The 14,683-nt window shown below is 40.2% G+C and overlaps 1 protein-coding gene across 9 annotated transcripts in view; it reads right to left on the bottom strand.

Annotated features, from left to right (window-relative positions):
* ppfia2 (PTPRF interacting protein alpha 2) overlaps positions 1 to 14,683 on the bottom strand; it is a 107,131-nt gene that overhangs the window by 11,124 nt on the left and 81,324 nt on the right. For 8 of the 9 annotated variants that reach the window (XM_055020360.1, XM_055020361.1, XM_055020362.1 and 5 more), the window contains 15 exons: positions 13,159 to 13,269; positions 11,450 to 11,671; positions 10,258 to 10,404; positions 8,445 to 8,579; positions 7,778 to 7,861; positions 6,392 to 6,523; positions 6,243 to 6,305; positions 6,027 to 6,118; positions 5,232 to 5,364; positions 4,843 to 5,060; positions 3,798 to 4,038; positions 2,863 to 2,892; positions 2,579 to 2,709; positions 2,313 to 2,491; positions 1,419 to 1,509 (listed from right to left, as the gene is read on the bottom strand). In XM_055020360.1, coding sequence (XP_054876335.1) covers positions 1,419 to 1,509; positions 2,313 to 2,491; positions 2,579 to 2,709; positions 2,863 to 2,892; positions 3,798 to 4,038; positions 4,843 to 5,060; positions 5,232 to 5,364; positions 6,027 to 6,118; positions 6,243 to 6,305; positions 6,392 to 6,523; positions 7,778 to 7,861; positions 8,445 to 8,579; positions 10,258 to 10,404; positions 11,450 to 11,671; positions 13,159 to 13,269 — 2,009 coding nt within the window. Of the gene's footprint in view, positions 1 to 265; positions 269 to 1,418; positions 1,510 to 2,312; positions 2,492 to 2,578; positions 2,710 to 2,862; positions 2,893 to 3,797; positions 4,039 to 4,842; positions 5,061 to 5,231; positions 5,365 to 6,026; positions 6,119 to 6,242; positions 6,306 to 6,391; positions 6,524 to 7,777; positions 7,862 to 8,444; positions 8,580 to 10,257; positions 10,405 to 11,449; positions 11,672 to 13,158; positions 13,270 to 14,683 lie in introns of all 9 variants that reach the window. The other variant, XM_055020364.1, reaches the window with a different exon arrangement.

Genomic DNA, 14,683 nt, shown 5'->3' with positions numbered 1-14,683 from the left:
CCTGCCGTAGGCGCAGCTGCCATTGAGCTGTAGAAAGGAGGATGGGGGAGGAAGAAACATCTTCAGATGGTAAATGAAAACAGAAAGAAAGCAATGGCTTCGTTAACAGCCACAAAGAAAGGGTAGATAGATAAGAGACGTCAGCTTTGGCACTGGTTCTTTCAGGACATGGTTGGACAGACAGGAGAGATGGCAGACAGCGCAAAAATGGCTCAAACAACGGTCATATCCAGGAGGTCAGTTAGACATCCTCACAACAACTTACCCGCTTTGTTAGAGTCAGAGGATGATGAAAGGGAGAGGAAGGGTCAGAGAGAAAGAGGGGGAGAAAGAGCGACGGGGAGACAAAAGTACACAAATGTTAATGAGATAAAAGGCAATTAACAAAATGACTTTAAAAACACACATGCACACACACGCACTCACACACGCAAACACGTCTCACTATGGAGGACATTCGTTTTACAGGAGCATCTGTAGACCAGTGAAAGAAAATGTCATCTTCTACAAATCTCGTGCAGCAGAGGGAATGAGAAACAACAAGAACACCCCCAAACCCAACTTCCATGGCCTTACATTCAAATGCTCAGTTACTTTTTGAAGGAAAAATACACAACTAGTCCACAATGACATTGCAGCGTTTAGTTTGATCGATCAAGATGCTGAAATGGAAAGAAAGTGCAGGCAGCTTATAATGGCATGCAGTGTGGAGGAGGCACCAAGATGCAGGGTGGTGGCGAGGCCCGGGTCCCGGACGCCGCTATGGAGAAGTCGGTGCGGTGGAAGGAAAACAGCACATTTGTCATACAACAACCACTTTATATTGACCAACTACATGGGAGGCAAAGTTATTTGTCATGACAACTGAATGTGCACTTCGAGCAAATGACATTCATCATTTGGCACCGGAGCATGGCAAATGCACACACACACACACACACACACACACACACACACACACACACACACACACACACACACACACACAATCACACACATACTGCATATTGTGAACACTCTGAAGTGTAATCTATGAGTGCTGGGTTGGGAAAGCCGCCTATAGCTTCCAAATTGACAAGAGCACCTCTATGGGATTAATTGGCTTTTCAGGCTGGATCAATAGTCTGACTCTGACTCTGTGTTTGAATACAGCAACACTGATATCTGCTCCTGGACACCGATCCGGCTTCTGCTGTCTATCGACTCTGTTCCCAACATCGGATTTACTATTTCATACAGTGAAATGAGTGCTAGCAGATCAGGTAAACGCTGAAAATAGAGGCCGGCTGTGTTTTAAAGAATAGATTTGACTGCTCAGTAGCAGGAAGTGTATTTTAAGAAGAGAGTGTGTGCTATTGTTGGTCACATTTGAACACATTTCTAATTAAAATGGTGGTCAAAGCAACTCAAGATCTTACTTCTTTTTCAATCTGCGGTCCTTCTCAGCCTGAGTGCCCAACTTGCCCACCCCCATGTCCTGGCCCGACCCGTCGAGGTCCATCATTGTGGCTGATAAAAAAGAAGAAACAGTAAATTTTAACATTTAATTAGATAAGCAAGGTATTCATCAAACTACTGTTACTGATTAGTTTCTTCATGTGAATCCCACAATAAAACCAGAACTTTAATACATGATTTATTTAGTTTTTTTGTTTAAATATTCTGATACTGTTGTATTTTTAGCAGACATTAACAGAAGCAACACTAAGAGCCCACTTGTGTTGTCTTTTTTAATGTCACGCACAAAAATTAAGATTTTATATAGGCAAACAAAGATATCATGCCTCATTTCCTGTGTAAGACGTTTACCATCTGTGAGATGATTTATAGCTTTAATCATTCGCTTTAGCCTCACATGGTGCCCGTTAAGCAACGTGTTAAAGACAGAAGCCGACTTCAATTTTCTGTATAATTAGTATAATTTAAAATGTTTGCCATGCAATTAAGTTGTGGCTTATTTAACTTCGATGTTGACATTTAAAGAACATGGGTTTATTTAGATCTTTGGGTAAAATGATTCCCAATCATGACCATTCAGTAAAGTGACAAAGAAGGACCAAAAGGCATAAAAGTAAGACTTTTCATTTTCTAGTTTTTCTTCAATTAAACTAGTGATTTACTTCTATTTCATAATTTCTAAACAAAGGTTCAAACTGTTCTGTATGCACCCAAAAAACCCTTAGCACAATCAAAAACTGAAGCGCTTCAATATCTTTTATATTATTCACATTTTTTCTTCTTCTATGTTAAAAAGCTTGAAATAACTTAAATATGTTTTAAATTGTACCCAAAATTCTGAAAGCATCACTGACCTTGTGGATCTACCATGACCTGTCTGTGTAGATGTGCCAGTCTGCCTTTTTCCTTTTTGCCGAACAATCGTCCAATGGAGGATTTGATCCCTTTCTTCTTCGGCTGTTTGTGCAGGGAGTCTTGGCTGCTGGCTACGCTACTTAGGGCACTGGCTTCAGCCTCCAGAGAAGCCACAATCCTGAGGGCAAAAATTTAAATAGACAACGCTGGTGAGAAAGGAAGGTTTACAAGTCTTATTCATAAATATTTGAGCAAAGAAACGTACCCTCGTGCATCGTTGTGCGAGGAGGCTGGCAGTGTGTGCGTCATTCGTACGGTGCGCGGCGTCGGAGGAGGTGACGTCTCGCATTTGATGGTGGCCTTGTCCTCTCGGCCATCCTCGTCCACTGCCGCTATCTGAGGGACGAGGACAAAGCGGAGCAACATGAATCAGGTATACCTGACTGCAAGCAAGCCAACAGTTCCTTCATGGTGCCATTACAGCCGCCATTAAAGAGAACTATGAGACCTGAGTGTAAATGAGTTCATCAGATGTGCTGTTGCCTGTACCTTTCTCCTGTGCTTCCTCAAATCACTGGGCTGCAGAATGGAGAGATAAAAAAAAGGATGATAATGTTGATGTGTTAGTATGCATGTGTGAAAACAAGGATGAAACGGTAAACGGCATATAAAAAGGTTGGCACTGAATATAAACATCATGCACTAGTAGAAACCTATGAGCCGTTGCCAAACCAGTCATTTGATCAACCACATCAAAGCCTTTAAAATAAATAAATTTACACATCATAACCTTGTGTAGCTGTGGTGGATTTGCATTAAATTCTTATTTTTAGAACTATTTATTCTTTTTGGTCTGTTGAAACCTTCAGTCAGTAGGCAGGCCGATGTGCAGAACATCTCTTCCTAAAGGAACTGCTAACAAAAAAATAGTTTGAAATTGTCTGATTTTCATCATGAATGTTCCTGATATATGACCAGCCAGTTTTGAACTCAAAACTGCATCTTTTTTTATTTTTAAATCACCCTATACACTGAGTAACAACATTCTTGAATACCTGTGTTAGCACTGAGGGACTCTTGTTAGCAGCAATGGTTAAAGTCACAGCTAAGGTGGAATATAAATGATGGAGGGCGAATATTTTAATATTTTATTTCACATCCCCCTTACAGTTTTGAGGGGGATGTGACATAAACTTCATACTATTATCTATCATTAACTATCTGCAGCAGCTAATTAAACTTCAGTGTTGGGAGAAGAAAAACATTTTGCTTTCAAGCTGCTAAAAGTTTTTTTTTTTTTTTAAGTCCTTGAAACTTCTTATTACACTTGAGGGTCAGAGCAACTAGATTTACTCACATCTTCTGTAATTTCATGAGGAATATCTATGAAGACACAGGAAACTTCAGATATAATCAAAAAAATTTATATCAAGGCATATATTCCTGTGACAGGAAAGGTTTTGGTGCGACAGTTTGCGTCTTACCAGAGTCATCACTCCCATGCGCTCCATGTCCCGTGCCGGACTTCTAGGGTCTAGTTTAGGGGTGGAGTGGCCGCTGGGTGGGGAAGATGAGGCCAGGGAGGAGGCGGTGGCTGAGGCAGTGATGGAGGCTCCATGGTGGTGCATACGAGCCAGGTTAAGACCTTCCAGGCTGACGCTGGCCACCCGGTTCTCAATCTCCTCCGCTCGCAGCTCTGTCGACTCCTTCTCCTCCTGGATCAGCCTGAACAAAGAACGATTTGGAGCGCATTTATTGTGCTGTAAATGTTTTGTAGAAGAGAACGTAAAGCAGTCATATGAGGATTTTAGTTGGTAATAACAGTCCCTGTTGTGGTAAATTGTGCGCATTTAGAGGGCTTAATGCGAAGAGAGCGAGATTGTTCCAGAATTTACTGTTATGTTCTGGTCTTCAGGGTGTGCTTTGAAAAACACAAAAGTCCTGGAATACCTTCAGACTGAAGGCGAACTAATTAAGGGCTAAACGTAAGGTAATCCATTTTAAGTATATCCAGGATCTAATTCTGTAATTAGCTGAGAGGAAAACTCAGAGGATTCATGATCATTACATTCAGTCAGACTAAAATGAAGTGGCTGCAGAAGGAATGGTGATCCGTTTCTGTTGGGGTGAATGCAAATCAGCAACAAGCTTATTGACACTCCTTGAAATAAAGTGAAGTTGTGTTTCAGGCCATGAATACTGATCAGCACCTTTTTATTACAGCACTAGGAAGTAAGAGGCAGAGCACTTCCCAAAAAATGTTGTCAGGAAGACATGAAATCTCTGGTATTGTTTTTAGGGAGAGCAAAAGATCATTACCGTATTTACTAACAAATATAAAATGTAGAAATCAGCACAAACTTGTGTGCAGACTTTAATTAATAGATGCTAATCTGCTAGAAAGCTGATATTCTGATCTATTCTTTGAATGGTGAAGTAATAAAGAAAATAAAGGAAGTTAGAAACTTACTCTGAAAATAATGGAGCAGAATTGAAAAATAATTCTTGAGTAGCGTGTGTGTGAGGTACCGTATCTCCTTGTTGATGGCATCCAGCTGCTCTTGGAGCATCATGGCCAGAGTTTGTGCATCGGAGTGGCCGCTGGGGGAGAGAAGGTCCATGGAGCTAAATAACGTTTCCCTGTCGTCATCGTCGATGTCCGACATCTCGGTGTCGCTCTCAAAGTGGTGGCCTCCCAGAACTCCAAGCTGCTGAGAGCGCCATTCGTGCTCGCCAAGCGATTTTGCCTGGACATGGAAACAAAATTATTTCCAACAAGAAAAAACGTATATTCTTGGGAAAAGGTTACGTGAGTTTTATTTGAACTCTTCCCTCAGAGTGCTGTATATTTTTATTTGATGTTTTTTTTTTAATCTAAAGCAAACAGTTGCAGGTGAACTGCAGGGAATGCGCCTCACCTTTGTTTCCCGTAGACCTACTCGCCCCCTTCTCGGCCGGCGGATGACTTTGGCTGAGCGGTAATGGTCCGACTGGGTTTCCGCCAGAGATCCCAACGAGAAACGAAGTTCAGCTGATGTGTCAAGATGAGACCTAAAATGCACATTTAAATCAAAAATCAACTTCTCTGCATTGTTACCCTAAAACAAAGCCAACTTGTGTTTAAAGTGAATCACATCTGAACTTGTTTTCTGCTCTTAGACCAATCACTAAACAAGGAACTGTCTGAGCAGTGAGGTGGAAAATGAAAGATTAGAGAGGGAAAATGTTCAGTTAAGCAGGCAGCAAACCAATCACAACCTCCCTCAAGCAGAATGAATGTTCATGGTCTGTGCCTTTAAATTGTCTATGGCCTACATTAGCATTGCTGATGTAAACACACCAGCCTTCTAATATTTAAAGTTCATGGTGCATAAAAGAAATATCTGTAGAATTACCAGAAAATCAGCAAAAGCAGCATTGCCAACTGTGGTGTAATGGAGCGAATCAGATGCTTCCAATAAACAGAGATAATATATAATTTAATATCTTCACACTTAAACTGCATCTTTAACCTATTGTTGCATGTTACAATAAACACACCCTATACAAACTGTGACAAAAAACTCCTTCTGCATGTTTACTTAGATTAGCAACATATCCATCAGATATGCAACACTTTAGATCACACGTACATGTTTCACTGTAAGAGAAGTGACAGGGCAGCATGTGTATGTAGCAGGCCCAACACAAAGGGATTCACACTAGCAACCTACCGAGACAGCGTGGGTTCTGTGAGGGATCCCGCCCTCAGTCTGTATTGGTCGAGCTCCGATCTCAGCTTCTCAATCTCCTCTGCCAGCTGAGACTGGACAAAACAAACTTATCATCATTTTCAATGATACAAGACTTACAAGACAACTTTCTATTTCACTGTTATTGTTGCTAAGCTTATTTTTTCTGATTAAAATCAATTTAAAAGTGCAGCATACTTTTTCATGTATAGACTCTTCATATTGTTTTCTGTATCCATCCGAGTCCTGAATTAACATGTTCTGCAAAGACGAGACCAAACAGCAACAATCAGTCGCTGAGAACCGATATGAATGAGTTGACGCTTTGCTGTCAGGCGTCTGCAGACCTTCTCTTCCAGAGCTGCCATTCTCTCCTTCAGGTGAAGCTGGAGGCGCTCGTTCGATTCGGTGAGGAGTCGATCCACCGTGTCTGAGAGTCGCTTGTTGTGCTCTTCGTTCATCTTTTCTCTTTGCCGTGCCTAGAGGGTAAAACACAGAAATGACCAAACTGAGTTGAGTCACTGGTTTTGTAAGTTTCATCAAAAAAACTTAAAAATATGTCAAACCTCTTGCGCTTTAGTGACCCTTGTGAAAAGTCTGATCTCTTCTAACTTATATTACTTATAAGTTAGTTGGAAAACAAAAAAAACAACAAACTCAAAAAGGTTTCATTTTTTTGCTGGCAAGTTTCACTTAGTAGGAGACAAATGAACTAATCATTTGAATGAACTGGGTAATTTTTTTCAAACCAGTTTTTAAAAAATACCTGCAATAATATTTTGGAAATATTCACTTTTATTTTTTTTATTTTCATGCACTTTTTTGTGTCAGCGAGAAGAGATGTATTTATACCTTTGGCTATAAATTTTGATGTGAAGATTGTATTTTTAATACTTTTTCTAGAAATCATTTTACATTGCAGTTCCATGGAAAAGCTTGTTTTGTGCTCTTTTTCTAAAAATATTTTTTTATATCCTAGAATGTCATCTGCTGATTTCTGTGTTTCATTTTCACTCCACATCAATTATCTCTGAGCAGTAGGTGTCATGGAGACATTTAATCATCAAAACCTCATTTAAAAAGGTCAAATCATTAAAATACCCATTTTATGTTTTGGAAAACTAAAAGAAAGGACGGCAACAATGACGTTAGCCTTTAAAGTTTGGCACTTGCTAGTTTGATTAAAGCTAAATAAACTAATTCAACTTGTGTGATTTTCTAACCAAACTATTTGTTTGCCTTATATGCTGGTTAGACCAACAAACCTTATTATGTGCAGAATTTGATAAATTTATATGCATTCCATGAAGATTAATGGTCTGGAGAAAATCTACTAAACAACAAAATAACATTTTACCCAATTTATGGAAGACTTTTTTTACACATATGTACTTTGGGTGAAAAAAAGTGGATAGCACTCTATATATGTTCAGTTTTCACTTATTCAAAATGGTGTTAAAAGGGACAAAAAGATCAATTTTAAACTGTCTGGCATTTCTGTATGATGCAGCATATTGTGACAGTGTTACAGAAATGCTGTGAAGATTTTAATCCTAAAATAAATTTGACATGGCTGGATGATTTGTGAGGACTACTCTTTCAGCAGAGTGTGAACCACACATTTGGTCAGGCTTCAGTGGTGATAAATCCGAAAAATGTGTCATCGGTTGTTGTCACATCAAACTGTCTGCCTGGTTAATGTTGCCTGGCACGACTCCTCCGCACTGACTCACCCTGAGCAGCTCCTGGTTCTTCTCCTCCAACTGGCACTCCAAGTGCCTCATTCGCTCCTCAATGCTCCCGTGACGCTCCTCCGCCTACAGATGGATTAAAACATAGAGGGGACAGAAAGAAGGGCCTGTTTAGAGCAGAAAGGGCAGCAGAAAAAATAAAAAGCAGATACGACTACAAAAGCAAAGCCCTGAACCAGAAAGTGAGAATCAGATACAGTTTAAAAAGCATAACTATTGAGAGCGATCTGAGAGGAAGAGTGAAAGGGGACAAGATCACAACCACAATGAAAAGGACTGCATAAAAGAGGAAGAGAGCCTCTCCAGCACAGGAAAGTAAGAGCTCCAGTGAGGCGAGCCATGCAGCTGTCCCACTGGTGGCCGAACAGCCAGAGGAGAATCCCAGTGACCGACTGCTACTAAACACTGTTCACTACAGGAGCTGGAATTCCCCAGGGGTCTACCTTCCTAAGAATGGAGTTCATGTCTTCAAGCTTAGCTTCCATAATAAAGTGATAATCATCAGGGGAGGAGGAGGAGCTGGAGTCAGACTATGCAGCCGAGGAAGAGGAGAAGGAACACGTTGAAATGTGGCGTGACACACGGCAGCGCAGGAGCATCTGGAGGTCAGGGTGTCTGTGGGAATGTGCGTACGAGTTTGCATTCCTACCTTGGTGAGGGCGGCTATCCTCTGGGCCAGTTCTGCCTCCACCTCTGGCAGCGTCTCCGCCTTCCTCATGGTCTGCTGCAGCTTCTGCTCTGCAAGCTCCAGCCTCTCCTGCAGCTGCCGGTTCTTCTCCTCCATCTGGACACAAACAGCAACACCAGGATTCACATAAGCACCGCCGTTTGTTTCAGTCGGTGTTTATTAGCAGCACATGCAGAGCTCTGGTTGATCCGTCGGGTCTGCACAGCCTTGACGAGGAATTTATAGTTCTTTGAAAATGTTCACATTTTGTCACAATACAACCACAAATGATTAACGTCCTTTAACAGGTTTTAAAAATTACAATTACAGCTCAAAGGCTTTCAGTCATATAGAAGAGCATCTATGTGTTAGACTCCGAGGTTTGACGCTAATTTTCAAGTTTATGTAGGTCAGGACTTTGACTAGACCATTCTAACACATGAGTAGAATTTGATCTATTGTAAGAATTTTCTAAATTTTAATCCCCGACTTTTCTGATGTGATACTTTTTAAACAATAAATAAACAAATGTTTATCTGTCTTCTTTCACTTAACAGCTACTTAAGTGCAGCAACTCTGCATCCGCCAATTGCAATTTATAACTAGCAGATACTTTCCACGACTAAGCATTTTTATAAGGTGTTTCTCATAAATACACAAATGAAGCTCAGTGTTGCTGAGTGACATATCTCCCTGATGTGTGTCGAGACTTTTGTCCTTGCTCTTTATGGAGCGCTGAGCAGCATGACTGTGACTCGGATGGCAGCCTTTGCTTTCAGTGACAGATGATTTGATCCCATAAGCATCAAGCCTGGCAACTCAATATGCAATCATTTGACTGGAGTGGGCCAAGAATGTGTTGTTTCTGTGTCAGTGATATTTTCAGTTTGGAGTCCCATCAGTTATGAGGTCACTCTGGGGAATCATGGCAGTCTGCTTTTGGTTTGTAACTTGCCCCGCAGATGAGCTTCTGCGTGTATTTTTGGCCGTTTTGCTTGCCATGTCCTCTCATGGCTTCACGTTTCTGGACCCAGGGCCAAGTCTGCGTTCCCACAACACCTTATCTTCAAACATAAGTGGGCATCCTGGGCTTCATCTGCTGCCAACAGGACAAATGGACTCACTGCACAGACTGTCAGGAGCTCAAAATACAGAGTTCTGATGTCTTAAACACTGTTAAATTCCAAAAATATTGAAGTTTTCAGATGCTTTGTCATGATTTAATTTGATATAAGTATTCTCAGCTGTGTGAATATGGTGTGAGGTAAAACTAATTTGAGCTTCTGCATAGAGGTTGCACATTAACACCTAAAGGCAGAATAATGAGCAGTCAAGCATGCAGAAAACACTGGGAAAAGTGAGAGTCAGCTGATCCAGTACTGTGCATTTTGATGAGACCTCTGAAAAATTTTAACTATTGCAAACCAGCATTCCCAGCAAAAAAAATAATAAAATAAAATAAATGTTCTTTCAAATCTATGTTTCATTAGGATGAAGACAAACAAAAAGGAATCCAAACCTCCATTTGGACTTGAAGTACTTCGACACTTAGATTATCTGTGACTTTGAAAACTTTGGATTACTTTTATAACGCATCTCATTCTGTAGTGATCAGACTGTTATAAGACACGTGCGCAGCTCCAGATTACTCTGTAATGACCTGACACAATGTCAAGAAACCCTGTAACAGTTCAACCTCAGGGAAAAACCAAACCACTAGTACCTCATAGTAAACTGCCCTCAGAGTCTACCGAGATCTTTGAGCCCTTTTAGATCCTCAGCAGTTTTTACCTACCTGTCTAAGGAATGCTTCTTTATTGGCCAACTCATTCTCCAGCTTGTCGTTGATGTCGTGCACAGACGTGGCTTCTCGCTGCGCGCTCAGGTAGCGCTTCTCCAGCGTGACGATGCGTTCCTCCATGTCCTCCTTCTGGCACATGACCTGCACACAATTATCAGTTAGAACAAGATCCTGGTGTTTATATTTTACTTCTGTGTTAGATCAGACTTTTAGAGACACAGATGTGAATGCAACTGCAACAGAGTTCTGCTTCGCAGTGACAGCACTGCCGTAAAGACTATGAGTTCATTTTCTGCACAAAGAACTGCAGGAGACAAAAAAGCTTACATTGTTTTCCCAACTTAGCAACAAGAAATAGTCATCCTGCAAGGGTGGACAGATGCTGCAGCTCTCAGAAAAGACAGATAACGGTGATAACAAGCCGTCTTTCCAATAAAGCAGCAATAAATGCCTCAGCCTGCATTGTTGGTAATCAATAGTAATTTCAGTCATAGTTCAAAGAGGTATCAGCCTATATACATAGGCACAGTGAACAAGTACATGTCTGTGTTATTGTGCTGTCAGCTATTTTCTGAATTATTTTCTTCATATTCTCTGCTGTATGTTGCATTGTGTTAAATATTTACGAACTAGAATTTAACATATTAGAAATGTAGACATTTTACAGCATTTTTAAGAAGGTATGCAAATATTTAGAGATTGAAATTAAAACTAGATGAATAAATAAACTTTCTCGTTGTCAAACATGGCCAAACTTATTTATATTTGCTAAATACCATAAGAGAAAATGATTGTGAAATATTTTAACATAGTGGACATTCAAAGTGGCTTTAAACCATTTGGGGAAGACTTAATGACGGACTTATGGCTTATAAAGCAACATTTAAGCACCTTAAAATGTTGCATCAGATCAGTCCATGAGGAACAGGCCAAATTTTCAGCAAACTATGTATTCTAGCGTTTAGAAAAATAAATTTTATTACTAGGCTAAGAGAGAGAAAATTTAATTTAATTTCAAATAGTGAGAAAAATGTCCATTTATATAGGACACATTTGATTTGATATGTCAGCTTTTTCACACCACTGCAAGGATTCTGTCATGTCTTTTTCCTCCCCAACTTAGAAATATGCATGTTTCCCTCTTTTCTATGTGTGCACTTGTGTATGAATGTGTATGTGCGTTTACTTCTTTGATGTCTCTCTGGTACTTGTTGTTCATCTCCTCTGACTTGATGAGGTCTTTGCGGGCAGTCTCCAGTTCCTGCTCCACCTCGGACACCCTGGAGGACAGAGAGGACATGCGCTCCTTCATCTGGGCCAGCTCGTAATTCTGCTTCTCCAGCAGATCCTGCAGCTCCACCACCTGGCTCGCCTCGCGGGCCGACTCCAGAGAGCCATTCGACAGACGCTAGAGGCAGATACAACATGCATAAGGTCAACATAGGAAAGAAACACCTTCCATAAAATAGAACTGACATTTTTCAACCTATGCTGAGCAGTTGAGTAGAGATCATTAAGCATCTTGAGGACAAATAAGAAAAGGTTCACATTATTATGCTTTAACCTAACCATAAACTTTTGGAGAATGTCTGATTTATTTAAATTGAAAGCTGTTTAGAAGTTGACTCATTAGCATAGCACCAGAAACAAATGGAAGATGACTGATTCATCTCCAAACTGAACCATTGCCTCTTTTTTTATTGAGCACATTTTTAGATTTACAGAGATTAGTTAGTTTACAAAGTAAAGTCACATTTCAAAAGTTGATTTTGGTTCAAAACTAGCAAAATGTGTATAAAATTCCCCATCCATCAACTGAAACTTCTATATGCGTCTATCTCTCATAAAAGTTTATTTTTACCTCATAACAATAAAGGTTTGTTAGACAAAATAAGATATACACTTAAGGAATTAGGAGTGAGAACAGAAAACAAAAGTATTAATGATTTCTGAAACCGAAAGAAAGCGTGACCTTTCCTGCCCTTGACCTCTTCCTACCTGCCACATTAAGGCCACAGCCATGTATATTTTACATCACAGGACAGGCTGTCACTCTCAGCTAATGGTGTTTGCAGCAGCGTCTCTGTCAGTCCTTGTGACTGCAGTGATGCTGAATGACGAAACCTCTCCATCATCGCAAGGTTAAAACTTTGCCTTCGTCGCATCATATGAGAAACACGCAGCTAAACATTAACATGCAGAAAACAGCCTGTGTTTATATTCCTTTATTTTATCTCCACAGAACAGAGCAGATGATAACCGTCTTCTCATTACCTCTCGCCTCAGCATGCAAACTCTTCATCTCTCTACTCTCCACACCCGCCTATTCTCCTCCCCCAAGCTGCAGCCTGCAGAGGACCAGCCAAGTAACAGCCTTCCTATTGAGCAGCTGAATAGTTATCCAGCTGCCTGTGTGCATGAAAATATTTTTTAACATCATATATTAGGTTTGGAGTTCTGATAATGCTGATATAAAACAAAATCTGTGTGGCGTAGTGAAACAAGATGCAGTTCCATGAGTTTTGAAGTTATTATTACAAATTGACGCAACTTTACATTCAGTAAAGGAGGGAAGAACGATCATGACTTTAAAGTGGATTTCATTGACCAAGATGTCAAATAAATTATGCTAAAATCAAGTTACAGCTCGAAAACTGCCTAAATTTAGTTCATAGTCCTCTTAATGAATGCAGCAGAAGTTGGACGAGTGTCAATAGTTTTTATTGACTGCTTGGTGCACAAAGACGTTCCTGTCAGCTCCCTAAAAGAAGATTACCAGCCCTTCTTAAAAGACAGACAAATTCATCTCTTAAGGAAATATATTTGGATTTTGAAATCTTCTTTATTCCCTTTAAATAAATGTCTCACAGTATGGTTTATTTTATTTAGACTCACCTTGCCGTGGAGCTTTTGTTGTGTTTCGCTGCCCTCCAGTAGGTCATCCCCTCCTTCACCGGACGCAACTTTCCTCTGAAGGTGAGCATTTTGCTCTCGTAAGGCCACAATCTGTACCATCATAAACACAGGTAAATTAAAACTGTTCATTACACAATCAGCTAGTAGAACATCTACATTATAGCAGGTCATTGCAGAGGAATTCACAGAACAATGAAGCTGGAAGTCTCATTAAATCGCAGTAATTTCAGTTCTATAGTGACACAATGTTTATCTCTTGAGCGACTCCTGCACATATCTTCTGTATCTACAAAGTGCTTCTTTATCTGTTGAACAAAATCCTTTAAATTTACCTCCAGACTCAAACTGAATGCATCTCTTTGCACCTCTAAAAGCAGAGCAGAAGTAAAAACCCGAGCCCTAGTATAATTCTCCTAAAAACAGCAATGTAAGGCTATAGATTGGAGAACAGTTTTCTCAAAGTAAACAGAAAAACCTCCTTTCAGGGAGGAGGAGTTGAGTTAGTGCTGAAATTGAATGCAGCTGGATTTCCTGGCTCATTACTACCTTTGTCTGTGCTAAAGTCTAAAAGTCTGAGGAGCTTCTGCTGCATTTTATCTTTTAATATCCTATCATTAAACAGCAAGAAATCTTTCTGTGGTTAAACAGGAGAGGAATTTCTTCAATTTCTTTTCTTGAATTTTGTAAATGAGGAGGAAAACTTCAGCAGTGAGAAGGCAGAGACTGATGGTAGGAAGACTTGAAGAAGGTACAAAAAAAGTGAAAAAGATGGGAGAAACAAAAAATGTGTGAAAGAAAGAAAGGACAGAATATTGAAGTAAATATCTGAAGGAATAAAAGAAAGGAAGATGCTTACAGAAGGGAAGAAATGACGCAAGGATCAAAGTAATTTGCCGTGTTGCATAAGTCGTCCGTTTCTCTGATCATTTCCTGCTTGTGCTTCTTGCTTTGCTTTAACCCCCAGCATCCTCCTTACAGTAAAGGTCACAAAAGCACTTCAGCTACAAAAGGCTCACATTATTCAACTATAATCCCTCAGCAAGCAAAGAAGCAGCTCCAACAACAATCCATGAGATGTGCTGGGAGAACGTTAATGCTCCATCAGGCTGGTTCTGTGCTCTCAGTTCACAGAAGCTTTCAACGGGCTCAACTCTGTTTTTTCTGGCTTTTCTTTGAGGATTTCCCAGCATCACTAATGTTTTGTTTCAAACACGTCATTCTGCACAAAAGCACAATGATCGTTACAGTGTAATATTAGAGAAACAAGGTCATGTTTTGCGTTATGCACTTTTCCTTTAGAGGATAATCAAGGGTATAAACACAATTATTTACATTGTGTTGTAAACTTATTTACGCCACTGACTCAGGAGCGTAAATAAGTCTGTGGAACGACCTCTTTGCTTTCAGACAATGAAGGTTAAAACACTACAGAGCATTTGTGTTCATTAATTTTAATGAGGTCAGAACCACGTCTCTGGTTGTTTCCTCGACGATCCCGAGATCG

Source organism: Poeciliopsis prolifica, unplaced genomic scaffold (genome assembly GCF_027474105.1).
Source record: "Poeciliopsis prolifica strain line A6 unplaced genomic scaffold, Auburn_PproV2 SCAFFOLD067, whole genome shotgun sequence".
Taxonomy (NCBI): domain Eukaryota; kingdom Metazoa; phylum Chordata; class Actinopteri; order Cyprinodontiformes; family Poeciliidae; genus Poeciliopsis; species Poeciliopsis prolifica.
Note: the sequence above shows the minus strand (reverse complement) of the source record. Positions and strands in the feature narration are given on the sequence as shown.